The 27,965-nt window shown below is 43.5% G+C and overlaps 1 protein-coding gene across 4 annotated transcripts; it reads right to left on the bottom strand.

Moving 5' to 3' along the window:
• Positions 1–58: 58 nt before the first annotated feature.
• Positions 59–27,581, bottom strand: pum1 (pumilio RNA-binding family member 1). 4 transcript variants are annotated; one of them, XM_065470953.1, is made up of 23 exons: positions 27,248–27,581; positions 22,679–22,851; positions 18,276–18,398; positions 17,543–17,611; positions 16,299–16,401; positions 14,292–14,485; positions 13,913–14,085; positions 13,554–13,818; positions 13,373–13,466; positions 12,662–12,760; positions 12,370–12,512; positions 11,987–12,125; positions 11,764–11,898; positions 11,080–11,379; positions 9,290–9,532; positions 8,251–8,545; positions 6,426–6,555; positions 6,092–6,226; positions 5,258–5,395; positions 4,477–4,602; positions 4,151–4,272; positions 3,495–3,687; positions 59–1,864 (listed from the first exon to the last, which is right to left on the bottom strand). In XM_065470953.1, exons 2-23 carry the CDS (start codon positions 22,838–22,840, stop codon positions 1,733–1,735), a joined length of 3,513 nt encoding a protein of 1,170 aa, XP_065327025.1. In that variant the 5' UTR covers positions 22,841–22,851; positions 27,248–27,581; the 3' UTR covers positions 59–1,732. The 4 variants fall into 4 exon arrangements, with proteins under 4 accessions (XP_065327025.1, XP_065327023.1, XP_065327029.1 ...); XM_065470951.1 differs by having other exon boundaries at positions 16,299–16,404; positions 27,248–27,580; XM_065470957.1 differs by having other exon boundaries at positions 8,251–8,521; positions 27,248–27,580.
• Positions 27,582–27,965: the final 384 nt, after the last annotated feature.

Raw genomic sequence — 27,965 nt, 5'->3', positions numbered from 1 at the left:
TACCAGACACACAATGAAGCACAGCGGAGGCGGGTAAATTTTCAAAGTTTTTTTTTTTTTGTTCAGTTTGGTTTCAAAATAAAGATCACACAATTGTTTAGAGACAATCTACAACAGGAGTTACAAAAAATAGTTGCCCAGGCAATAAGCATACACAGGTTCTGTTAACTATACACATATGGTTACAGGTGTGCTCGTAGTAAATATACACAAGGCTGCTCCAAATGTACACCGCGCTGTGGCGGGCGGCCTCTCTCTCACCCAAAAGGACATGGACAGTATGATACAGCACTTACAGCACTAGAGAAAATGCCAAAAAACACAAGAGTCTCCTCTGTACAATCCACGGGTTTACCCCTGAAAACAGTCATGGGTAACTGAGGAGTTTGGGGGGAGAAGGGGAAGGGGGGTTTAAATGAGTAAAAGTTATTTCTCCCACCCAGCCAGCGTACTCAAAACACATGACACATTTCATGGGGTAAAGCATTCCTATAAAAAGATCTTAAAAAAGGTCAAAAAGTCCCCCCCTCCCCACCAAAACAACAAACAAACAAAAAACAGAAACCAAAAGACACCACTAAACTATCCGAACGTGTCCAATTGGGAGTCGGCGGGAGATCGACGTCTTTAAGTTAAGCAGTGACGAGATAAAGATAAAACCAAGCGTGGCGAATCTTTGTACAAGTACAACGCTGTATAGAAAGGGCTTTTCAAAACAAAATTTGATATTACAATTTACAATATACAACAACTCATATGTCACAACCAAGGAGGTGAGAATATACACTGAAATGCACAGTTTTTTTTTCCTTTTTTTTGTCCCCCAGAGTGAGATTTTTTTTCTTTTTTTTTTCTTCTTCTCATACCAAAAAAGGGTGGTAAAGCACTTTTACATTACAAGGGTTTACAAATGTACAATTATACAGTCAGAAGTATGTGGTCACTACTAGGATACATTATAGATACAGATTCAACATCAAAAACCAGAAAAACTACAAAGTTTTATATATATATTTATATATATATATGCAAAGGTCTACACCAAGTATACACGTTATATTTATAGAAGCAAGACCAGAAAACGAATCTCCCATGCTAAATGATCTGTCTGCTGGTTAGCTGATGGTGGCGCGCGCGCGCATGTGTGTGTCTGTGTGTGTGTCTGTCTATGATTCGGGGACGTCAGACAAATTAAATACTCGTTCCATCTCATAGTGGTAAATAGCTAGAATGAGAGGAGGAGGGGGCTCTAGGATTGTGTATGCAGCAGTAGCAAAAAGTGAAAGATTTATTTATCTTTTGAGTTTATCAGAAGCAAAAAAGGAAAAAAAACAAGAAAAGGAGGAGTGGGGTGAGGATGGAGTGGTGAGTAGAGTTGGTCTCACCTCTCCTTGTTCACCTCCACCCCCTCCTGCCACCGTCGCTGCCTTCCACTGCACCCAGTTTACAGACTGGAGTCCAGTGGGGGGAGGGGTGCCAAAAAAAACCCAACCCACCAACTAAGGCTGCCTGTAGCAACAGGCTCCTCCCGAAGGGTTGTCATGGAAACAGTGGTGGGAGGGGTACACGATGTCCTCTATGAGGATTCGGTGGGGTGAAGTGGGCATGATGCTTTCTGAAGGGTCAGACGAGGGGGTGGGTGGGGTAGACATGAAGGCATGAGGAAGGTGAGCTGAAGGGTGGGGAGGTGGTAGACATGATTTTGGGGTGGGGGAGGAGGAGGGGGTTCAGTTTACATGATGCCATTAGGAGGGCCGCAGAGAGGACCCAGGTCGACGCCGTTCTTCATGTAGTACTTCTCGAGCTTGGCGAGGATGTGTTTTCCATACGTGTACTTCCTCAGCGTGGAAATGTGAGGCCGGATCTGTACACACACACACACACACACACACACACACACACACACACACACGTTAGTTAAAAATTGATACAAATCTGCTCCTTTTCGAGTCCCCTTACATGCATGCAGACCTCACATCAGTGACGAGGCCAACATTAACTGAGGTTGATAGATGCCATCTATAAACCGACTGAGCAAACATTACTAGAAGAGTTAATAAAGGAATAAATAAAAGCCAGCTCTCTAAATTCGCCCTTTGATTTGCACTCACTCGACACTTTGTTAGACACATCTGTTCAAGTGCCAATCGCATGGCTGAATAGATTTAGGCATGTAGACACACCCAAGGCGAGCTGCTAAAGTTCAAAGTGAGCATCCGAATGGAGAATAAAGATGATGTAAATGTGGGCTTGCTGGTGTTAGAAACTCATCTGCTGGGATTTTGCTGCACAGCCATCTCTAAAGTTTACAGAGAAAATATCCAGTGAGCAGCAGCTCTTTGCTGAAAGTGCCTTGTCGATGTCAGAGGTCAGAGGAGAATGGCCAGGCTGCTTTAAGCTGATAGGAAGGCAACGGTAACTCAAATAACCTCTTGTTACAACCAGGTATGCAGTAGAGCGCACTATGTCAGTCCTGTCAAGTAAGAGCAGGAAACTGAGGCTAGAGTTCGTACAAGCACATCAAAACTGGACAACAGAAGATTGGAAAAATGCCGCCTGGTCTGATGAGTCTCGATTTCATTCGGATGGTTGGGTCAGAATCTGGTGTAAACAACATGAAAGCACCAGCACTTGTTTATTCTACGCCACGAAGAATTAATGGAGCCCTGAAGGGGAAAGGGGGCCTAATCTGGCACTCGCGAGATGTACCTAATGAAGTGTCCGGTGAGTGTACGCATTAATGCAAACTTCACTGAAATGTGCTTTCCCATTATGGATGGAGGTCAAGTTAGCAGACATATTTGCACCTTAATAGCTTTAGAGGTAGTTGCTACTTGGACACAACAACAGAGTGCATTAGCTGGATGAGCTCTCATCAATCCAACCCGCCTGCACAGTTTTGCATTAGTGACGGTTGGTTCCATTATAGTTTTGTTCGCATTAGTGATCCAATTTGCTTAAAAAAATTCACACTGCTGAATTTAAGACTTTTTTTTTTAGGGATCCACTGAAAAGCTTCCCCAGGGTTTGACATCTCGAGCTGAAACAAATAGTCTCGGGTTTATAGGTTTTATAGCCGAGAACAGCTTCAATTTATTCACCTCTTATTCCTGTTCATGAGCTGAATTAAACCATCTTAAATCACTTTGAGCTTCGGGCTGTTTGGGGAATAAATTAATGTGCTGAACTTTACACCAACACCATAATAAAAATGACTATTTCCAACCTTTAAATCACAGATACTGCATTTGATTGCTCTAAAAAGGGTGAAATGTTCAATGATTATCCTTTAACTGTAACACAGACCAGCGCTCTAAACGCCCGAAAACACCTCCTCATCCAGAAAATGTCAAAGCTATACAACAACAACAACATGCACACGACTTCCCCACAAGTGACTGCAGTAAACACTGAACTGAAGAGGACTACAATCACATTTATTATCCCAACATTTAGACGGGACGCACGATGACCCCTCTGGCCCCTTTACCAACCTTATGCATTACGATTTTGCGCTGCGTTGGCTCGGCCACATCGATCATCTTCTGCACCACGTAGTTGGCGTACTGGTCCTTCATCATGGTGTATAAGGCACTGTGGGGGCCCTCAGTCAGGCTGCACACTTCATCTATCAGTACAGCCCGTTCTGCCCGTGACGCATGGGTCACACACTTCTCAACCACATTGCTGGAGAAAGGAGGGGAGAGGGGGGGGGGGGGGGACAGTGTTAATAAAAGCCACAAGAATAGAGGAGTGAGAATGCAAGCAAATGTTTTCCCACACCAACAAGCCTGTCTCTGCATATGAAGTACCTGTAACCCAATTTGATCATTTCTGGCCTGAATTTTAAACAACAGCAGGCGACTTAAAGCTTAAAGAAGCTCCAAAATCACATTAGATCATCTACTCTGTAATGTGTGCCTATGGTGTAAATATAAAGGCTGTGCCATGTTTGGTTCATGATCAAAGTTTCTGAGTAACAGATGTTATCATAAATATCGTAACATCCCCCAGGCACAGAAAAAGTTCCTTATCTGATTGCAGGTGTGAAGAAACCAAAGGAAAACCTCTCAAACAAAGATGGAGCTGACAACGTGGGCACGTGTGTGTGTGTGTGTGTGTGTGTGTGCGCGCGCGCGCTGGTGTTTACCTGGCAAACTTGTGCTGGCTGAGTCCCAGTACATTGCCTCTGATCTCAGCCACGATTTTACTCTTATCCTCGGCTCTGCCGTGCTCCAAAACGTGCTGGATCACGTAGTTGCCATATTGGTCCTAAATAAAACAAACCGCAGACACATTAACTAAAAACGTGAGAAGGACAGCTGGTGCCTCTGACGTCACATCAAACACAGCCAACTTCAGAAATCTGGAGGCTTCGAGAGGAGCTTTTTTTCCCCTCTTTGAGCTAACTTGAAGTGTCATTATCCTGAAAAATATAAAGCTGCAGTCAAAGACTGACAGCGCTGAGTGCCTCACCTGCACTAGCTGCTCTGTGTGCTGATGGAGCTCCTCCAATATGGGCAGCGTCTGCTCGGGGAGGCAGTGTTCGAGAATGCGCTGGATCACTCGGCAGCCGTAAGGGTGAGTGGAGAGGGCGAAGACCTGAGAGACGCGTGTAGTTGCACATTTTTAGTCATTCCGCTCACAATCGCACATCAATTCAAGCTCAGTGAGGTGAGATGAACTCAAACTGTTTTCACTTATGGTGTACAAAGCGCCTCGAATTATCAGAGGCATACTTTCGCATACCCGGCCCACCCCTGCAGGGAAGGTGAAACACAGATTCCTGACATGCTTTCAGCTACACAAACAAATCTGAGCCACCGGGTACGAGACGTGCCGTTACACAACATGCAAATGCTCGAGAAGCAAAACACTCACACGGTGGTAACATTTACTGTCAGAGCGCCGAGTCGAGTCTCAAAACCGAGACCTTTCATGTGTAGACAACAAAAGGATGATGCACGAACACACACACAATCTTTATTTTAACACTTTATGCTAATGTAACATTTAGCTTGTAGGTAGGTAGAAGATGGCTGTCGCCACTGGGCTGAGGTTTCTGTTGCCAAGGCAACATACCCTGTCCCTGAGAAGAAAAAACAAAAAAAAGGCCTGAGCATGTGTGTCTATGTGCTTTGGCGGTGACAATATGCTCGCTGCCTTCAGGCAGCAGCAGTGAGTGTGTGTGGATGTCAGCCATGCGCTGGCGTGCTACAGTGACTGAATGTGGAAATATTTGTTTGTGCAGACCGACCTGTCCCTTAAAGGCTTCGATGATGAAGTGCAGCGCGTGAGGCTGGACACATTCGATACACTTCTGCACCACATGGTTACCGTTCTGGTCCTTTACGCACTTCAGCACGTGGCCGTCCAGCTCCCGCACCATCTCGCTCTGCAGAGACGAAGAAGAAGAAGAGAGGGACAGAGGGGAGGCGGAGTGAGGAGAGGGACAGTAATTGTTTGTGAGAAATCAAATATTGCCTGATGGCATTTTGCAGCCTCTCCTTCATTTTTCATTGCGGCTCACAGCCAGACAAATAACACTGGGCTTTTAACAGATGCCCTGCAGGAATCTATTGGGGTCTATTAAGCAAAGATGGATAACTTACTTCCTCACATACACACAGAGACAGACCCTATCCTAAAACACTGACTTCAAACTAAATTATTTCCTGTTGATATTCCTCTAGCTTTATCTGAATAGCACCAGTTTACATTTGCATATAAACTGTGGCGTCTTTAGCTTCATTCAACGCTGATGATAGAGTGCATACAAGGAGCCTGCTGTTTCACAAGGGAGCGCCAACATAAAAGCCCAACGTAGATGAAAAATGCCATTTGAGTGCGGGGAGCGTACCTCTTCATCGATGCTGCATTCTGCTGTATAAATAGAAATGTGTTATCTATGAGCAATGTGCTCTCACTCACAGCTGAATTATCAGCACGTGGATAATAGATGTGCTAACAAATTGGGACACTAGGATATTTCCCCCTTTTTTCCCCCCTTCAGCAGAAATCCAAGCGCAGCAGGGTTGTGACAGGATAGATTTATTTAGGGTCATGTTTACACGCTCACAAGTGTACTTACAATAACCTGCTGATCCGAGGGGATGAACTCCAGAGCTTTCTGAATGACCCTGCAGCCGTACATCTGCAGGGCCAGAGACAGCACGTGACCTCGGATTCTCTCAGCGAGAGCCAGCTTCTGGTCCAGGCTGCCAAACTGAAACGCACAAACAAAACGAGCCTCTAATCCTTTTGACAATATACAACACCACACATGTAAGCAAAATCAGACAGGCTACAAAAGCTATTAAAGCTAGGCGTGGTTCTGAAGAATAATCGACTGAGACTTTCCCATAAATTTAACGTTGGCGTTTCAAAGGCACACGCAGCACAGCATGAACTGCACACACACACACCTCAAAGAACTTCTGGATGACGTAATTCCCAAAAACATCCACCATGAGCTGGTAGGCCGCCTGCAGGATCTCGCTGAAGACGAGCTGGCGCTCTGCTGAACTGGCTCGCTCCAATTTCAACTGGATAAACCTTTAAAAGAGAACGAGGATGAATAAAAGTATATCTTTTAAATTAAGTTCGACAAACATCTTTTGTTCTGTTTTCCCCCCCTTCTTCTTTTTCCTGTCTGCAATGTATACAAGCCTCATGAGAAAATACACAGACTCTTCTCATAAAATCCACCAAGTGCATAAAGGGGATTTACAAAGTTTAGATGAAACTGGAGATGAAGACAAACACGTCAGAGCAATAAAGCGAGACAGATGTCCTGAGACAGAGAACTGAGAGAGAAGTGCTCCAGTTTCTTTAACCTGAGGGACAGTCGGAGTGGAGACGGTCCAAAGAGGGAGCTGAAGGAAGTGAGCAGCCTGTGAGGTGAAGAGATGGATGCCCGGCGAGGAGAGAGATAAAACAGACTGAGATGGTGGAAAGAAATTGTCTGGAACGTGCAGATCGGGCATGTTGATATGTTCACAGATGACTTCAGCAGAGAAGTCTGCACATGTCTGGACTGCGTCACAGTGTCGGGTAGTGATGGTTCAGTGACAACACTTTTCTGTCAGTATCAATGTTTAATATAGAGGTTACTGCATGAAATTAAAGAGCTTAATCGCAAACCTGTCCAGATTTGCACAGTTATTTCATTTCGCCTTGATTATTGTAATTCATGATTTCTTTGTATGAGCAAATCATCCCTGGATCGCCTACAAATGAATGCTGCTATGAGATATCTCACAGGGTCCTCTAAAAAGGCCCAATTTTGTCTTCCTTACACTTGCTCCTCATAAAGTTTTGGGTTCAATTTAAAAATTTGGTGATCACTTCATAGCACAACACGTTCAAATGTCTCCATACATCAGTGAACCACTACAATCAGAGATAACATCTGCTGCTTATTGGCTGTATATAGATCCAGTGACCTAAGATCTGTTGACACTGTTAATACCTTTACTTTAAAAGAAGCTTAGGATGCACCGTTTCAGACGTGGCTTTATTTATTTTAATCGATTTATACCATTTTAATTCTAATTACTCTGAATTGAAAATCACTTTGTAAATTTTGCTCTTGAAAAGGACACTCTTCAGTCACACATCAACTGTCAGTGATCAATATGTGAGAAATAAACCTGCCATGCAAGTACAATTATCAATGGGCACTGCTACAGCTCACCTGGCTGAGAAGGTGACCTCCCCCTGTGCTAAACCCACAACCTCTCCCCACTTCTCTCTCCAGTCTTCACTGTCCTGTCTACTAAAAATTCTCTGTATAAGTTAATGTGTCTAAAGACAAAGACTCAATGGCCTGATAAATTTGCAAGTTATTACTTGAAATTCAAGCACAATAGCGATGATTTGGTGTGTTTAAACTGCTGGTAATACAAAATGAACAGTCTGGAGGCTTCAGAGTCTACAAACACCCACCGCGAACGATTAATTGCTAAAGCGGCTGGTATATTAATCGTGCAGCACATCATTAGTCGCAGCCACAGACAGACTTTACTTTTTGTGTCTACTTTTTCATTATAACTTAACTGGCACTAGTGGTACGCCTAAAAGTTGACGTTTCACAGTAACACACCCTGTCACAGACTTGTCGTGCACAGTGTGGTATCCTATTAACCTGCAGTTATTGGGGCCTCCAACTGACTGCCATTACTCATGGGACAGACTTTCAGGGTACTTCAAAGGTGTTATTTGATCCTGGAGGTAACTGCCCACACGTACCTGCTGCCGTGCTGATCCTGGCTGAACTCCATGATGTGGCCGGCGATGTCTCGGAGCTGCAGGTTGGGATAGCGGTTGTTCCTGAAGTCCTCGAGCAGGCGGCTCCGGCCTGATGGCATCACGTCCGACATGCCGTAGCGTAGCCGTGATGATGGGAAGAGCTGGCTGCTGGGGGAAAAGAGGGAGGAGCCCGAGCTGGCGGCGTTGCGGTACTTGGCCTCGGCTCCTGGAGCTGCGGAGATGAAACGCCCACTGCCATTGGTCAGGCCTCCTGTGGCGTCAGAGAGAAAGGGGACTGTCACAAAGTCAAATTAAGAGAATATGAACCTAAAAATACATCACATACAAATAAGTACCAATAGGTACTGCAACAGTAAAAGCAAGTTATACAATGAACATCATTCAGCCTGTCTGACACAGACTTAGCTGAAAATATATGGAATTAATCCTTGAAGTTGAGCAGTAGAGGATATTACTACTCAAAAACCTGTGTTCTTAGATAAACTCTGTGTCTAGCTGAGCATGTCAGTGCACGCTTAAGTTTTCTTCCTTTGAAAAAAACAAAAAAGTCCTTTCTGATTGGTTGAATCTGTACAGAATGACAAATCTGATGCATGTGAATGAATATGCCACAGCTAGGTAATCCATCCGAGTCATAATGAAGCCTCGCCCTGGCTGTCAGTTTGTTTAATTATCATTTCATCAACACTGATTTGCATTAAAATTCACTCTGCCAACTGTCAATCACGCAAAACAAAACACTGCGACACAATTTATAATTAATTCCTCAAAACATGCTGCCGTACAAATCTTCAGCTTCATTTGTTAGTTTGGAAAACTGAACAACAGTCGCTTCTCAATTAAGCCAGACACATCTTTTACTAGAATAAACTCTAAATGATGCATATTTGTTTACATTAATGTAAAGCTTAAAAAAAAAGTTCTGGTAAGTTAAGTAAAGAAACCATCAACTGATAAAACATCATTATAAACCAGCAGCACTCCTAATTAACCCAAAATCCAGAGAAAAGATGCTTACCAAGATTGAGGTTGGATGAGGAGCTGTGATTGGACAGGGAGGGTGGAGGTGTGAGGGAATGGGAAGGCCCCTGGTTGGGTAAAGGCATGCCCACAGGGCCAGGGGATGGACTGAAGCCCAGGGTGCCGTTGTAAAATCCTCCGTGACCAATAGGGGTGAGGCTGGAAGGTGTGCGTTTATACAAATCGCTGTTGCCTGTCAATGAGTCCCGTCTGGAGCCACTGCCACCACTCGAGTTGGCCACTAGAGGGAGACAAAGATATGAATTCAATCGGGGTTATCTGTTAGTATTTATCAGTAACTGTTATTCAGTTTAACTACTCACAGCTACATTATACATTGGCAACAATGTTCCCTCTAATTTTTCATGTGTCTGAGCGAACACACAAACTCCCTGAGCGATCCCTTGGACTACTGTGAGCAACAGCAGACGTGTGCACTGTGGTCACGCCAGCATCGAATCCATCCAAGTTACATGGTTTATTAAAATAATCAAATTACAGCATTTACATTTATGTTAGACTACTTTTAATTAACTGCTTTAGCCCACTTACAATGAAAATTAAAAAAAAATCTTGTTCATGACCTGTGTAGTATGTTAACACTATTGGAAGTAAAAATAACTTGAACTCCAATTTTGAAAACAAAACTTTCTTTTTTAAAAAAAAAATAAAGCTCTGACTTGTATTATGAGTATGACTCTGTGGTCTGGGAGAGAGTCCTGTAACTCTGTCTGCAAAATACAGTATATAATGACCAATGTTGGGCAATTAATTATATAGTTACTTCTTCCAAAAAGAGTTTATGCAAACAACAAAGTTTTTTGCAGCTGTTTACCTAAAAATGCAGCCAAGGCGTTTTTTTAAATAAACATTTCAAACTATTTACAGAACAATCAGCTGTTCTGCATCAAATTTGATGCCACACAAAATATTTGTGCCACTCCAAAAAATAATTTCTGTCCACAATAAAGGAGAACAACAGCCTGATACCTGCAGGCCTGACAACAGGAGATGTATCACTCCTGTAACACCTGCAACATTCAGGAGTCGCCTCATTGTTCTGACACACACAACAAAACTATTGACTACACTACACACTAACTACACAAGACTACACATTAACTTTAGACTCCAAACACAGCATTTTCCTTATAAAACACCGTTTTTACTGTTTCTTCCCGCAGTAAATATAAACAATGATAACATTCAGGAAGAAAACCAAACATTGCATATATTTTTATCATAACTCTGGTTTTACGTGGCCTATAAACACAATTTAAAAACTCATATAAAGTCCACACTTTTACCGTCAATTGTTCCATCTGTCCTGCTCACATCTCCAATGGTTGTGCACGTTGTCATTAACGTGGCTTCACTCCACATCAGCCACGCCGCTTTGCTAGCTAAAACACCGGTGTCGGCAAATAAGGACGCTGTCATAGCCTGTCAACGATGTTGATTAGCTGCGCATATACAAATGTGAATCGCATCACTGGCTGGACTATGGGATAAGGTGGCATCATTCTAATCCCATACTTGAGCAGCCAGTCACTTACTGACTAACACTGCAAAACAGAATTGTTAAAGTATTTATTTTAATTTCAATTCAGGTTAGATTTCTTTTTTTGTGTGCACAACGCGGATTTTCTGTGTGCAGAGACCGTGCCAGCAGTGTGCAATTGCGCACGCGCGCAGCTTAGAGGGAAAATTGATTGGCAAGTCACTTAGATTTATTTTAAAAGACCCCAAAAGAACCAAAGATACCGTTTGGAAAGAGTGCATTCCCACCTGCAGTGCCAAACCCTCCCAGCGTGGCCCCCAGAGTGGCACCGAGAGAGGATGAGGCTGGCTGGCTGAAGCCCAAGGAGGCAGACCCTGGTCCAGGCTGGGCAGAGCCTTGTGAGAACAGAGAGGAGCTCTGGGAAGAGGAGCTGAGGGACGAGGATCCGTAGAAGGAACTTCCTCCCAGAGCGCCACCGGGGCCACCCTGCTGCTGAGGCTGCTGGGACGTCATGGCACGGAAAGGACCATTAGCCCCGCCACCAAGACCGCCATTGGCACCACCAGCGGAGGCTGCTGCAGCAGCAACTGGAGACGGGAAACAATCCAAGTCAATCATCTCATAAAGCAACAAAAAATGTATATTGTGTTAAGTAAACGAGTCGTTGAAGATAATCGTAAGATTGATTTCTTTTACTTCCCTAACAATGCTTTCAATCACCTCCATCAGTGACGTAAACCTTGCTTTTTAAAACTCAGAAACACTCCCTCATGGGAACTCCTTGTGCAAATCTAAGTCCAGACTCGAAAGTACATAGTCACAATCCTATAATTGCGTGCTCTGGTTAGATGGGACATTTGGAACATGCCACAATCTGTAATCTGCTGTTCTGTGTGCATGACAGTCTCGTTTATTGCAACAGAGGCAGGCCGGGCTTCTGACCACACGCTCCAAGTGAGCTGCTAGTTTACCTGCTTGTGCTGCAGAAGGCGATATGATGACGGAGGCGGGGGCCATGAGGCGGACGGGGCCACTCCTGGCTCCCGTGTTGACCACCAGGGCCCCTGTCTGATCATAGTAGGCTGCGGGCGCCAATACTGGATACCCTGAGAAAGAAGATTTTGACATGTTTCTTTCATGTAGATGACAGGCGGCAGTAACTCATAACTGAGCTGTTTATAGTTTTGCACTCACCAGGTACTCCTGCTGCTAACCCCTGCCCAAAGGCGAGGGCTGAGTTGACTGCTGCTGCCGCCACCAGCTGGTCATTCTGCTGACCCTGTTGCCCTTGGCTAGGGGTCAAAGGTCGCTGGCTTCCTCCAGCACGCATCACCTTTAGAAAGTCAGAAAAGCAAAATTTTGAATTAGTTCCGTGTGGAATAAGAAACAAAGCTCAACCGCACAAATGGGAGAACAACAAGTAGCAGTTCCCTGATTTGCTTATAATCATTTAATAATCAATGAAGAGGTCTTTGTCTAAATGCACTTTTTAACTGGCATGAGAGACGAGCGCTCACAGAAATATTTTGAGCCGGTGGGAGCCCGTGTGTCAGTTTTTTGTCGGACAGCCAACTGACCTGCTGTTGGTTCTGCTGGCCCTGGCCTGCTGCCTGCTGATTGGCTGAACTGTTGGCTGCAGCAGCCTGCTGCTGGAAAAGGTTGGCTGGATAGACACCCCAGGGGGTCACACCGTAGTACTGGGGGGGCATCACTGCTGGACCTAGACACAAACAGATACACAAAGTAGCTTTGAGATAAGGCAACAGTGTCCATATTTATGGATCAACATGGGAAAATTACATTTTTGTTTTGCATTTAACAGAAATCTAAACGGAGGTGACAGCGTGTCTAAAAAGAAGAACGTCTCACCGAGCGTAGCTGCTGCTGCTAGGCCCGCTGCATATGGGTCTGTCCCTGGCGGCGCAGCACTGATGATGTAAGGATTGGGCACAAATGCTGGAGCCAGACCTGGAAAACACAAGGAGGGTAAAGGTGAACCAGGGCAAAAGAGCTTTACACCATACATGAAGGAAAATCACAGGACTTGTTGTGAAGCTATGGCATAACTACTTAAGAGACTCGCAAGGATGTCATATTTACTAATCAAATCTCAATCTTTAAGGCATTATTTTATTTTTAACAATAAAAACAGCCAGTCTATACACCGAGCCAGGGGGTCAAGTAGGACTCTGTGCACTGCCAGGCTTGTAAAACATTAGTGGAAACCCTGTGCTACGAATACAAATATACCAGAAGAAGAAGCTGGCCAGTCATCATGAAATGCACGTGACTGTTTGTTTTGGGGTAGTTCGGGAGCATCTGCAACACCGACACCATCAAAGATAATGTGTGCGTGAAGCCATACAACCATCTGACAAGCAGTTTAGACAGAAAATGAGTCACGATGGGAAAGTCACCTCTGTTTTTGTTTACAATCACAGACTTTTCAGTCAGCTCTGTGGCACGTAGTGATTCACTGTATTTCCATCAAACTGTAACTTTCACAATGCTCAGCACAATGAAAGTGAGGAAATTATTCTCGAATGAGCTCCTGCCCGCATGTCCCACAGACACACTTACCAATGTGAGGCTGCTGTGCGGCTGCCAGTGCGTACTGCTGTTGCTGGGCTGCTGTTAACTGCTGCACTGCTAGGGCATTGTTTCTCTGAAACAGCTGCAAACAGCATGAAGAAAGGTGAACCATAGGTGAGCTGAGCGCTGTTAACACACACTAAATAACTCCTCTGCCTGGTGATCTTACCTGCTGCTGGTTAGTGTAATCAAATAAGCCCACAGTGGGTGCAGAGTCCATGGGCATCTGAGAATTGTAGTCAAACTGAAGCGGCTCCATCACCGACTCCATGGGGTCCATGGTAACACCACCTTGTTCCACGCCAGAAAAGTCCTCAGGAGGTTTGGGACCTCCGCCACCCCCCAGGGGTGTCAAACCCTCAGGCCCTACGCCGCCGGGACCGCCCAGCAGATCACCCTCTGGGCCGGGAGCCGGCATGTTGCCCGGGGGGCGACTGCATGGAGCAGAGGTTCGGTTAATATCTAAAGGGTACCAATCATTTCTCTAAGGTGTGGGTGTGTGTCCTCTTGTGTCACGCAGATTCTTACCCAAACTCTTTGACGTCCACGTCGAGGCCGTTCTGTACAGGCAGCCCATTCGGGTTGATGACGTCGCTGATCACATCAGATTCACCTTCCGTTAGCTCTTTTAGTTTCTCTCCCTCAAACGTCGTCTTTGGCTTCTCCCTCTTTTCCTCCTCCACCTCTCCATCCCTCTGACCCTGTGTGATGGAGAGAAAATGATACAATGAGACCAGATGCACAGTGTTGCTCCTCTGCTGTACACACAAAGGAAGGCGCAGGAAGGACAAAGTGACACTGACAAAAACTACACATTGTCAGTGGGAGAAAATGACACAATGGGCGTGCGTGGCAGTTACAGTTAGCATGATCAGGGAAACAGAAGTGTTTGAGTAATGACACTTACATAGGGTCCTTTTCGAAGACAGGAATCCAGTTTGTCAGCCGGTGAGGAGGACAGAACGTACTCTACCATGCTAACCCCGAGCCCTCCGCTCTCGGACCGTGGAGACATCACAGAGCCCACCCCGACCTCACCACCGCCATGGAAACCTTGCCCTGGCCGACGGGACACCATGATTGGCTGAGACACCGAGTGATCTGCCGTGAGAGGAACAGAGAACGACACGTTTACTCGGCAAACTGTGCAAGCAAAAAGTAGCAGCTTTCAAAACAGATTGCTTGAAGATTTTTGAATAGAAATGATCATCCGGAGCAGTAACAACATGTTCAGCTGTTACAGATGTGCTGGGCCGAATAACAAAGCTCCTGATGTATTTGATAGCATTTCATAAGAAATTAGGATATCAGCAATATCAAATACTCTTAATCCACTTACACACAGTGCACAAAATCTGAGAAACATAAACTCAATGTTGGGCCTGTGTAGGCACCAACGCTGATTTCAGTAACTTAATCGTTGCTGTTGGCAGCTTCTCACACACATACAGCAGAGTGCATGTTAACACATGCTGAAACAAGCACTGGCAAAGGGGAAGGTTCCAGTTTCATTACATACTGCACATCACTTTTATTTACCGTATTTTTCATTTTATTTATGTACTGAGGAAGTTTTGGTGTTGCTAATAAATCTTGATACAGCCATTCCCACACGTGCACCAGAACTTTCCTCTCTTAACAGAAATGTACGGGGAAAATGTTCTGATGCTGTCACATCAGACATTAGCCGCTTCACCCACACTTCTTTAAAGTTTGCTTCAGTTCATTGAGGTTTGTGGGCATTTGTTTGTACCGCTCTCCTGAGGTCCTGTCACAGCATTTCAATCAGGCTGAGGTCTGAACTTTGGGCCATTGTAACGCCTTCATTCCTTTCCCCCACCTCACTCATTCTGTTGTAGAGTTATCTTTGTGGTTGGGATTACTGTCCTGTTGTTGCATTTTGTTTTTGCCAAACAGGCACTGTGCATTACAGCCAAATATCTACACTTTGATCCAGAAGTCTTGTGGTTTGTTCAGATGCAACTTTGCAAAGCTAAGCCGCGCTCCCATGTTTTTGGTTTTATAGAGAGAGAGAGACTTTCTCCTGGGAGCCCTTCAAAATCATGCCAAACTTGTTCAGTCTTTTTCTGCTAACGTGACATGCTAACTGAGGACTGCAAACCAAAATGTAGCGCTTGTTTGGGGTTTTTTTTGCTTTCTTTGAGCATTGTTGTGGTGGTGGTGGTATGTGGTGGTAAGTGGGGGTGGGGGGGTAGTGGGGGTGGGGGGGTGGGGGGGGTGGGGGGGGGATTTGCTAGGATTGTGCAAACACACACCTGAACGCTCCAGACAAGCAAACTGCCAAAACTTGTTACTGATCTGTTAAGTGCATTTGAATAGCAGCACCCAGCTGTTCCTGACCCACTTAATTCTTATGGAAGGTGTGTTTAGTTTTTTTTTTTTCCACAAGACTGCAAAGAGTAATGTGAAAAGCATTTTTACATGACTGCAATTCATAAAAAATTAGAATACAAAAGAATTTTTTTTTCTTTTTTTCATGAACCAGTGAGTGTTTAACACTCTAGAAATTAGCTAACGCGCGTCAGCATTTTTTCCCGGCGCAGACATGATGTACGAGCGGCGCCAGACGACTTGTAAAAAGCAGGGATATTTCTTTTGTCATCCCGTCTACAGAAATAACCACACTGTGTTAATTTGATACAACAGGAATCTCAGATCTCGACATGATCTGGGAGAACACAAGAGATCCCACTCTGACATCAGCCTCTGAGTCTGGCAGGAAACTAAATATATATTTTCCAAACACCTGACAGTGATTGTTTTGGTCGTTTTTTGAAGTGCTTAAGTGGAAAAAAAAAGAAAAAGAAAAAGAAAAAGAAAAGAAAGGTTCCTGCATTCACTCCAACCTTCTCCCTACAGCCATGACACAAACAGATCCCAGGATGGCAAATACCTGAAGCCCCCCATGCACTGTCCCTCCACTGGTCCAGGAAGATCCCCTTTGGTCCATCCTTCCCAGAGTCATCTGTTTCCCAGAACTTCTTACCAGTTAGCAGCTGCTGCAGAGACACAAGACAATAAAGACGTGAAACAGGTGGCAAAAGAAATAATGAGGTTACACAGATATTGCCGGCAGATGGGAGAACAGGCAAACTAAAAATCAATCCATACAGAACAGGAAGTTTGTAGAAGCAGAGCTCTGAGTAGATAGCAAAGACTACAAATGGGCGAACTTTTTTTTTTTTTTGCTGCAAACAGTCCGTTCTTGTGTTTCCAGCAACATCTGTACTTCGACCCTTGACTGAACCCCCCCGAAAAAACAAACAAGAACAGGTCTTTCTAACTGGATGAGTCAATCAAAAACATAAACTGCTTCTACAGCAACAAAAACTAGCGTAGAGGAACAAACAGGAGCTCGATGTTCCTGCTGGGAACAGCTTCATGCTTGGATTCAAAAGAAAGTCTTGCACCTTATCAGCAGTTCAGTTGTTTATCTTCATATCTCTCCTCGGTTTTCATTACACCCAGTGATAGTTTTCTTTTTTTCACAGTAAAAAAAAACTTTTAAAACTAATCTGATGTGTATCTTCTGGCTAAAGGGGGCAAAAAAAACCCATTTATAGTTAAAAAACAAAGATTACAGTGTCATTTTTGTAAGCTTTTAATAGTCACTCTCACTACTGATATATTACAGTGTATAGCAGCAAAACAGTAACCAAGCAAGCCAAAACTAACTGCAGGCACTGGCCCAACATTAACAGACTTACTGAGTGCAAAATACAAAACAAATAACAGCCGGTCCAACAAGCTCGAATTAATAAGCATCTCTGCTCAATCTCTTCTCGGCTTTCAGAGCTTTTCAGTCTCGAAAAATTCAACCCAACACCACTTTTAGCTCATGAGCAACTGATCCATTTCTATTTTTTTTTTCCCTCTTGGATTTCCTGCTATTCAAGTTTGACTCACTCCCGGTAATCCATCATGTTTCTATTCAGCCAAATGCCCAAGCTACAAAATACAGGGCAGGCGGTTTAATGTCGCAGTGCTGATCCACGGCGTCTGCCCTCGTCAGAAGCAGTCATTTCACCCTAAATTTAGAAGTGCAAACATGAGTAACCAGCCTCAATGCTCCATTATTGGCTGAGGTCATCATCTTCTTCACAATAGGTGACCCTGATTCATCAACTCTTGTCTCACCTCTCCCATAGCGCGTCCCTCAAGAGCGAGAGCCTGGAAGTCATGGTTCAGCTCGTCCATGGAGCGCACCTGCAAACACAAAGCGAATGAGACTGTCCATTCAGCTAACACTTATCAAGGAGTATCAGGACCATTTTAAGAAAACAGATATATATTAGTGATCATTTTGAGAAAACTGTGGAGATTAAATCTGTCATTTCAACTCAAAGAACTGCCACGGCTGCTAAACCCTCAACAAAACCCCATTGTGTAGATGAGTTAGTTACTTTAGAGTTTTAGTAACAAGGAAATTATTTCCCTTTTAGCACATATACTTATCACCACACTGTGTTTAAGGGCACTGAAGAGATGGTGCAGAGAGATGCATCGGGTGAAATGAAAAAAGAAAAAAAAAACAAAACAAAAAAAACACGAAACTTTCACAAACGTGGAAGAGTTGGACGGATTTGTGAAAAAAAGAAATAGCTGGCAATGGACAGATGCAAGGATACCGATGGTTACGCCACCGTGTAATAAAGATGATGTATGTTGCATCACAAGACACAACATGACAGCTGATCAGGTTGTGTCACTAACTCATCTACACAAAGGCATTTTGTAGAGGTTATAGCAGCCGTGGCAGCTCTTTAACTTTGGCAGTGTTACCAGGTTACTAACAAAAGTCTTTTAATGTCTCTGCTGTATGTTGCCACTTGTGCAACATATACACACACACACACACACACACACACACCTGGCTGTCATGGATGTTGTCTCCAGTGGGCCAGCGATGTTTGCCGGGCTGTTCGCCATGCTGCCGCTGGAAGAAGTAGTCTACCATGGCATCGTCCTGGGAACGTCCAGCGCCCGCCACACCCTGAGAGACACAAGTACACACATGCACATTACCCTGGAATTACTGGTAACAGCAACCAGAACACAGTGCCTGAGAAAGACTGCAAACGTTATTCACCAGAGCTGAACATGCTGAAAATATACACCGAAACCAGAGCTCTTATTGTTTTGGGGTTTTTTCCTCATTAGTTATTTTCTGTTTTATTTTGACTTTTTATTTTTAATTTAGTTCAGTTTCACTTTTCAGAGTGAATTTCCTTCTTTCAGTTTAGCTTTTATTGTTTAGGTTTTGGTATAGTTTTTATTAGTTTCAGTGTTGGTTTTAGTATTTTTAATTATTACTGCATGGAGGACATGTTTCAGAGGTAAAAAGAAAATCAGTATTACAGGTATTACAATATAAACACATCTTTAAAAGCTGAAGTTTTCCCCAGTTAAATATCATCTTCTCTCAGGATGTGTCATTTGGATTTTTTCAGAAATCAGCAGCATCACCCAAACACGACAACAGGCTGAGGTATTTAAGGCCACATCCTCTCACGTCCAAGTAAGAGGCAATACTTCTGTTTAACAGAAAAGCCCCCAGTCACTTCCTCCCTCCCTCACTTTGAGGGAAAACTCAAAATTCCCCCACAAGACACCACCATCAAAGAATCCATGGTTACCATGTACTGGAAACAGCTGGGCTTACTGTTTGCTGTACACGCAAAGCACAGGACAGCCAGTCAGACCAAATTGTTGCTTATCAGAAAACATTCTTCTCCCCCAAGGATTACTCATGAAAACACTAACCTTGTTATCATGAACTAACATTTTCTACCCCTTCAGAATACCTTGGGGCCTTAAAATGTTTCTTTTGCTGTGGAACAAATACAATTTACACAGTGCTGAAGACAGTATATCGTTCAGACCTGTCACAGCAGCATCACAGTATTATCAGATTTGGGGGCCACATTTCAGACTACCAAACAACATTTCAGTTAAGCAGCAGAGGACACTACAGATGAGCTTCAGGAACATTTTTGGCTGTAAAACGAGTACAGCAGGAAATCCAGCAGCGAGGAGGACATAAGGATAGACGATGTGTCACTTACTGGTTTTTGACCATCGTCTAGCTTCAACATCATTGTTTTAAAATTTTTAAAATGTCAGAAGTGACCTTATATGGATAAGAGGCTAGAGTGCTAAGGGCCAAGTTAACAGCTAATGCAATAGGTCTAAGCTGATGGGGGCTTCCCATGATGCACTGAGGGTTTCATCTTCACTCATCTCCTTCTGGTATGTGTTTATCCAACACTTTGCATTTAATCATCACTTATATGGAAATTAATCTCGAGCTCTTTTCCCCGAGCCTGCTTCTGCTGGAGGTTTTGTCCTGTTAAAAAGGGAGGTTTTCCTTCCCACTCACGCCAAGTGCTTGCTCAAAGGAGGACCATCTCATTGTGGGGGGATTTTCTAATACTTTACAGTCTTTTACATCAACTACGAAGTCCCTTGAGGCAACTGTTGGGATTTGGCACTATATAAATAAAAGTTAATTAACCTTATTGAATATTGGCTAAAATTAGCAGCAAAGCAACAGACCATCAGACATACCAGAACTTCACTCACCAAAACTGAAGTACAAACATCTTGGATGGTCTGTACTGCACAAAAAGTCTAAATATTTGTCACATAACCCATGAAAAATGCTCAAAAAGGCTATAACAACACATACAATGTGAAGTCGCTCAGTCCACTGGCTCAAAGTGGTGGATGATGTATAGGAGACTAAACTGAAAAGTTTCAGGAGTTGATTGCCACTATAGAAGCATAGCATGCCATCATACATTGCACCGAAAGAAAAGGTAGTAGCGCATCACTAAAACTCCCACAAGATGAAGCTACTTTCTGCTCCTTCTTTACTCACAAACAGATCACCACAGTGAGTAGCTTCAGGTTTGATTTGGCAGATTTTTAAGACGGACCTTCCTGACACAAACCACAGAGATTTGGGATCATTTACTACAAACTGCCGCAAAGTATATAAATATTCCTCAATTTAGGAATATATATTTGGTTTATTATGTATTCATCACAGTAATTCAGCCCATGTTGATTTGTTACATTTTACCCTCGTTAATCTGCAAAATCCTCACATCCAAAAAGGTGACAAAAGGTTGAGTAATTTTTCTATATAAATACCTACAAAGAATCAATGATCACAGCAGCCACAAGTTTGTTTGGTTGTTTTTACAAAAATGAGCTGACAACACTGAATTGAATCTTCATGATATAAAACTGACTCTCTAGAAAGCCCAAACATGTAAATTGTATGTGTAACACAAAAAAACCAAAACAATAACCCATTAGAGGCAGCGCTCTAATGATTGTAGCCACCTTCATGCTACAACATGTCAGCTTCATTTCCAGAAAATAGCTCTGTTCATGGACACCCAATGTAGCAGAAATAACAACAATAATAACTTTTACGCAGTGGTTTAAAACAAACAACTGAGTCAGATGAAGATCAAGTTTATGCGCTTCAACCTCATAAGCGTGGTCACCTGTGGACTTAAAATAAGAGCGTGGAACAGTTAAAAGACCCTGATCAGATGGTCAGAGGCTAACTCCTAAAATAAAGTTTTCACTACATCTGAACTTCAGAAGCCAGTGAAGGGTGTTACCGCTTTACTTGAAAACCATAATCCTTCCAAACAAGTGATTTAACAATGAGGAAGGTCCCCTTTGCTGTGGCTGATGCCCTGCATTTATCAAGCTTGATGCTAGCCGTTTAAGCAGAGCTCCTTTAACTACCATTGTTTATTCAGCTAATAACAGCCGAGGCAATACAAAAGCCTTAAAGCTAGTAAGATAAGACTGCAATTATTTGGTTCATTAGCTCTCGAGTCAAATGCACATGTTCCAGAAAGCTTGAAATGAGTGTCATCAAGCTTTAATGGCTGTGTTGCAATGTCTCATTTTCTGGTGCTCTAATCAGGGTTTGTAACCAAGTACTGGAGATTACAGTCATATGGGTATTTTTATGATATTGCTTAAAGTAAAACAGTAGGTGTAAGATCAGTGACCTTTACCCTCATTTGCCTAGACAGATGCACCCAAATATGACCAGTTAAAATTGCCTAACAGAGTTAGCTAGCTAGCCAAACACCAACCAGAATACATCATTTGAGAAATTCAGTGATAATGTCAAAGAGAAAAGGTGAAAAAAACCCAAAACGTAGACAATTCCTGGCTCCATCTGACAGTTACACCTGCTAACACCTATTAATAAGTAACACTGAAGCTGCATCCCCACTTTTAATGATGCATAGCGTCATGGCAACAAGAAACGGTTATGGAGGGCTGCAAAAATGTGCGATAGAAGCCAATTGGTTCGGTCCTCCACAACAGTCCCAGTTTCTCATCTGGCCGCTTGGGAAAATTAATTGCCCATTCCCTGCTTTAGAGGGTTACCTAGACAACCAGAGCTTGGAATGCTGCAAACAACAAGCTATCACTTCACTGCGAAGTGCAATGAGTGAATGTTTTCCAGTGTATATAAATAGAAACTGAAAAATTACAAAACTTTGTGACAAACTAATCATTGGTTGTTTATGTGTTAGTCAGGCAGGAGCCTTCTATTGGTAGATTATGAGGACAAGAACCTTCAAAACAAGGCAGACATGCTCAGATTAAGGTAGGTTAGTGTGGTCTGCCAATTTGCGGTAAAATATTGCATGACGAATACTGATAAGGGTAGGAATATATGACTTGCACCATTGTGAACAACACTATAATAGCTGTAGTACTAAAACAACAACAGATACTACATTGTTAAGAATGAGAAGTCTGTTAGTTCTTGTTGGCGCCCCCCCCACCAAATTACAACAAACTGTGACACTAGATAAGCTGTTGACCAGCTTTCAGTACTTTTGTAGTTTATATCCAAATATCTACTGTTTACAGCTCAGTTTCCTGTCTTACACATGAGCCTCATCTTACTGGACTGACCAGTTTTTAGTTGCTTTTGTTAAGTTAGTGCTGGGGTAAACTAAACAACTAAACATTTCCTGCTGTTAACAGCATCACACTTTTAAAAAAAAAGTTTCATTATTAAACCAGCAGGACACTTTTATTGTCTGCATGTCAGAGTAATTACAATGTGTTTCTCACAGAGAGAGGTGAGCTATAATAGCCATCCAGGTAGACTGCTTTACCTTTTGTATGCGCTGCAGTAGAAAGTGATCACGCCAGTTTAATTCAATGGAAAAAGACATGAATGAATGAAAACAGCAAATGTATCAGAGTGGTGGTTTTTACCTGCTGGCTGGGGGGTGTGGCCTGAGGGGTCTGCCCAGTTGGAGGGGCATGTCCTCCGCTGCTCAGCACCACGGGCATGCTGGGAGAAGTACTTCTATGGTGGGGGCTGAATGAATCCTGCCAGAGCACTGCTTTCCTCTTCAACACACACACACTGCTCATTCCACCACAGCCTGTCCAGAGTGAGTGAAATGCATCAGTCACAGAAAACACAACAGTTCAACATAGTAAAAGTTTGGAGCACTCTGACCAATTTAACACCGAATCTTATGATGAACGGTGAAGACCCAACAGCCGCGAAGCACAAGTGTCAAATTATGAATAAAAACGCTGCAGTCCAATAACCAACTTCACTGCAATAAAATAATTATTGAGATTTGAATGTTTATTCATTTATGGGCTGTAAATTAAAAGCTCATCTGCACCTAAATGGGAAGAAAGGAAAAAAAAACCCCAACACACTTCAACACAATGCAGCATAATTAATCAGCACAACAATCTAAAGAATGAATCCATGCATCTCTACAAAAACAACAACAAAAAAGCTGACTTTTGCCAGGGTGGATGTACTGCAGGGTTGTATAATACATGCTCCTCTAAAAACACAAGTCAACTCAGAATAATGAAGCTGATATCCCACTATATTATCTTCACACCTAACATTTTCCCATGTCATCATGCCAGCTTGCTGCCAAATTAGTTCACAGCAATTAAACTGCTGTGAACAATGACCCCTACTCAGAAACTCGAACTTTATAAAGTGAATTTTACAAAAACGAGGTGGCTGGAAGCATATGAAGCAAAATGAACCAAATCATTTGTCTGTAATATTACAGTTCCCCAAGGGTTGTGGTCAAAGGTCAGACTCAGTGATACTATCCTGTAAACCAATTAATATAGATAACAAACAGCACTTTATATTCCGACTACACTCCAGTGTACTGTAGTACTTGCTTTATGTTATTTATTTTCTATGCTTATTATTTTGTATTTTAATTTTGTTTTTACCTGTGTGAAGGGAACCTGCAAAGTCAGAATTTCATTGTTCAGTGTAACCACTTTGTTTTGCAGTATTAATGACAGTAAACTTCTTGATTAAGCCACAAATGAGAAAAGAAAGGAAATGGAGCCAAAATTTATTCATTTTCCAGTAGGACAGCCCTCCCACGTTTGACAACAAACCAGAGATGCAAAAATATTTAAACAAATATTGTTTACTTTCTGCACCGGGTGACAGTTAACGCTGTTTTATGCAACTGCAATACAATAACAAAAACTAGCTTCACGCAAGCTAAAAGCAAACTTTAAACTTTAAATCTATCAGTGTGCAAAGGTTATATATTAGAATCACGATTCAAAAGCACTACAACGTACCTAAAAAATACAATTTTAACCTAACTAAAACAGTCAAACCTTCAAACCATCTTTGGACTTTATTCTTTGTGAAGAAAGCCCAAAGAATATCACACACAATGCTGCAATACTGCTTACCAGACTGTTGCTATAACACTCTTAGGACAAAATGGTGAACTGTTATTAAAGCTGCCTAACTGCTGAGGATCAGCACAAGAGCACTGGGATCAACAGATACAGAAGTAAACCAGAGAATCATTTTACAAGCAGCTGATTTAACTGCCAACCTGCCTATCGGCAGCAGAATGTAAACTTTACTGCACCCTCTGTATCTGGCTGATGCAAACACGCTGCTATGAACTCCAGTGACAAAGGTTCACTTGGCAGGAATGTTGTGAAACTTCTACAAATTACTCACCCCTAAAAAGGTATTTAGACACACACACAGTGACCTGCATATTCTGCAGAGTCACTGACGAGTTACTTCCTGTCTAGTTCAAGGTGTTTTACAGCAGCGTGGCTTCCAAGGAGCCACACTGTCTTAAAGTTTTTTTTAACTGGTCTTTATCAAAGTTCTGCAGGTTGTCTGAAGTTTTTCTTTGGACGCTGGCTTTTTCACTCATTTTCTGTCCTTGCACCTGGCCATTTTCAGAGGAACACTTTTTTTCTTTGTTCGTTAAGCCCCTTAACACTGACCTATGAATCATTCAAGCAGAAAAAAAGTACCTAACTCAAGGGATGAACCAGCGTTGTGTTTATGCATAACAGACAACTTATCAAAGAACCAACTTTAAATGCAACATTAGGCACTGTTACTAGCAGCCTGTCGCAAAACACATCTTTTGTTCACATTACTTGAATCTGTATTTTAAAAATAAATAAATTTTTAAAAAGCTAGAGTTTGACAGACATACCAGAGTTTGATAACAATAAAATTGTGTTTCTCTGATTCACAAAGAGCTAATACCTAAAAACTCTCCATTATGTGCAGTGTGTCGTTAAACATTTTGAGGAACCTGGACAAAAGGAGGAAAAAGATCCAGATCAACAGTGCCCGAAAGTCATGTCCTTAAGAAATGGAGCGACCTGAGAGATGCATCTGGACCTTGAGTTGATCCATCTACCGTTCACCGAATCTTCATCAGAAATGGTCTCAGTGGAAGGGTGGCTGTCAAGAAGCCCTTCTTAAAGAAGGGAAACATGGAGAAAAGGCTGAGGTGTATCAAATTACACAAGGACTGGACTGATGGAGTAATGAATCCAAATTTGAAACTTTTTGTTCAAATCATCATCAGCATGTACGGAGGACGTCAGGAGAGGGGTACAACAGTGATTGTCTACAGGCATCTGTAAAGCATGGTGGAGGCTCTGTCATGGTTTGGGGTTGCATTTCAGCCAGTGTTGTTGGGGACCTTTTTAAATTGATGGAATTATTTATGCAGAAAAATAGCATCAGATTTTGATTCACCATGCAAGGCATCTGATTGGCAGCGGCTTCATTTTTCTACATGACAGTGATCCCAAACACAGTAACACACAATGGAGCACTATCAGTCATAGACTGATCTCCCCGGAACCCCGGGCAGTGTGGGATCAGCTTTACAGAAAACGGAACAAGGCAGCCAACATCCAAAGAAGAGCTTTGAATGTCATTCAAGAAGCCTGACAAAGTATTCCTGAAGACTACGGCATATATTTCTCATTTTCCTAGTTAAGCATAAAGAAATAAGGGGGGGCTTAAAACTTTTGCACAGTACTGCACGTGCAGAACTGTTTGTTTACAGGCATGGCTATCAGCGGGTAAATCAGTCCTGCAATACATGCCCCATTTATGAATACCATAATGTAAAAGGAACAATTTAAAATAGTAACTATGCACATTGGTGTGAGAATTAGAGAATTTATTTAGCCATGTAACAGAGACAAAGATGTGGTGCTTATTTTTTAAGAAGTTGTTTTGTTAACCCAGGTAAAGAGTGAAGGGCAGATTATCTTTAAAATGTGCAGTGTGGACCTAAAGGCCAAGCCTTTGGTGGTCAACAATTTTGCACAACAGCCCCTGATCTCCAGCAATGAGAGAAGGGTGTAATTTGTATTTGACTCTTACCTCTAATCTCTGTTAAAATGAGCAGCTTCCCATTAATGTCCCCACAGGCTAGAAAGAAATTACAAGCACTTCTTTTTACACTGAGCCATATACGGTAATTACCTTTGCAAGAGACTGGCAGACACTATGAATCAAACACATGCAAGCTACCAATGTCTGCTGTAACCACTGTGCAACACACCCCCTCTACAAAGACAAAACCACGAGCTGACCGAATGAAGACCCCCCTCCCATAATAAGATAAAAACAAATCGACCGACTGATCATCCCTCCTCCACTCTTGGACCGGCCACAAGGAAATGTTAGCTCTTTATCCCTCTGTTACTGCTCCGAAATCAGCCAGAGAAACACCCGGAAATCCAGCACAGTGCGGCCATTCCCCGCCGAGAAGCGCACACGGCTCGGTCTGCCACAAGTTTGATGCGAGGACCCGGAAACAGGCGGCGGTGTTCACGGTCTAACTGGGTTAATCATTCAATACCGGGGGATCAATCCACCGCATACCGGGCACAGACAGGGGTGTGACAATACGAGAGGGGCAACATGCAAGCTAGCAAGGGGGGATAACGCTGGAGCAACATTTCTCTCCCGGCAGACATGACACATCAAAACGAAACCGAGTATGGGGATGCTTCGTGAAATAATTCACGGCAGCTACCTTTATGCATCCGCGCCCCGTCACGCCAGCCCCGGAGCTGCCGTGGGGGGGTTCACTGTGTGTCTACCAACAATAACACGGCCTCCCGACACAAGCTCAGCCCGGGCGAACCGGTGGACAAACGCGCAGTGTTTTTAACCGCTCCCCCGGCTCCCTACCACCGTAGTGTGGTTATTAATAAATAACCAGAGGACTACACCTGTCCGCCGAGCCTGCAGCACCACGGGTCCCGGCGACGCGGATGCTAACAAAGGCCCGAGAGCTGTCTGGAGCGGAAGACCGACACAACGGGAGGAAGGAGTCAGGCAGCAGAAAGGGAGGCAGCCGCTTCAGCCTCGCAAAATATTCTCGTTTAGCGCCCTCTCAGAGCCGCAGTAACGACAATACCCGCACCGAAGCGTGCATAAACACCCCCCTGAGCAACCGCGACCGCTAACGACTCGATACTCACCGGCGGAGAGGGTGGATGGTCGCGGATTTCAGCCCCAGTTTCTCTCTAACACCCCAGGCTTTCACTCCGACAACATGGCGGCTCGACGGAGGAGCAGGCAAGAGCGCTGCATGACGGGAAGGGATGAGAGAGCGTACGGTTCACTGCGCCAACCAGGAGGGGAGGGAAGGAGGGTCACACCGGACCGGTCCCTTTGTTATGCATGTTTGTAGTCTGCTTGCACTGCGGGGCGTGTTTATTATTGTTTTACCTGCACCTCATTCACCTGTCTGTTAGCTAAAGGCGAAAAAAGTAAATGATTTAACAGACGGCAGCTTCTCTGTTCCTCTTGTATCTCAAACAGAATACGTCACTAATTAAATTAAATTATATTGCAATGTTACAATAAAAACTTTATATGTGTGTTTAAATTTTAAAAAGATGTAAACATTTTTCAATATATATTTACGGTGCTATCTTCCGCTGCTACAGCCTTCCTTTACTGTGGGCTATACAATGCGCCGGGGTCTCCACGGTAACGGGGTGCGCCACAAGGCCAGCCAGTGCGTGGCTCCCGGACGCTCCGTTACACCTCCGGAATGTGGGCAGACGGCGTGAAAAGGGGGCAGTGAGCGGCCCACATTACAAAAATAACCCAGTGGGCCTTTGGAAATGTGCCAGTGGCGACACCGTGACTGCAGACCGGAGAGAACGCCGTCCGCACGCACCCGCGCGCGGA

The sequence above is a fragment of the Pelmatolapia mariae genome, linkage group LG22, assembly GCF_036321145.2.
Source record: "Pelmatolapia mariae isolate MD_Pm_ZW linkage group LG22, Pm_UMD_F_2, whole genome shotgun sequence".
NCBI classification, from domain to species: Eukaryota; Metazoa; Chordata; class Actinopteri; order Cichliformes; family Cichlidae; genus Pelmatolapia; species Pelmatolapia mariae.
This window is presented reverse-complemented; position numbering and strand designations above follow the sequence as displayed.

Bases quoted from the DNA above. Each gene is read 5' to 3' on its own strand.
- pum1 (XM_065470951.1), bottom strand. From the start codon at position 22,840: ATGAGCAGTGTGTGTGTGTTGAAGAGGAAAGCAGTGCTCTGGCAGGAT. The intron at 17,612-18,275 runs GTGTGTGTGTGT...TTGTGTTTGCAG, and splicing joins ACAACATCCATGACAGCCAG to GTGCGCTCCATGGACGAGCT. The intron at 4,603-5,257 runs GTCGGTCTGCAC...CGCGTCTCTCAG, and splicing joins TCGAAGCCTTTAAGGGACAG to GTCTTCGCCCTCTCCACTCA.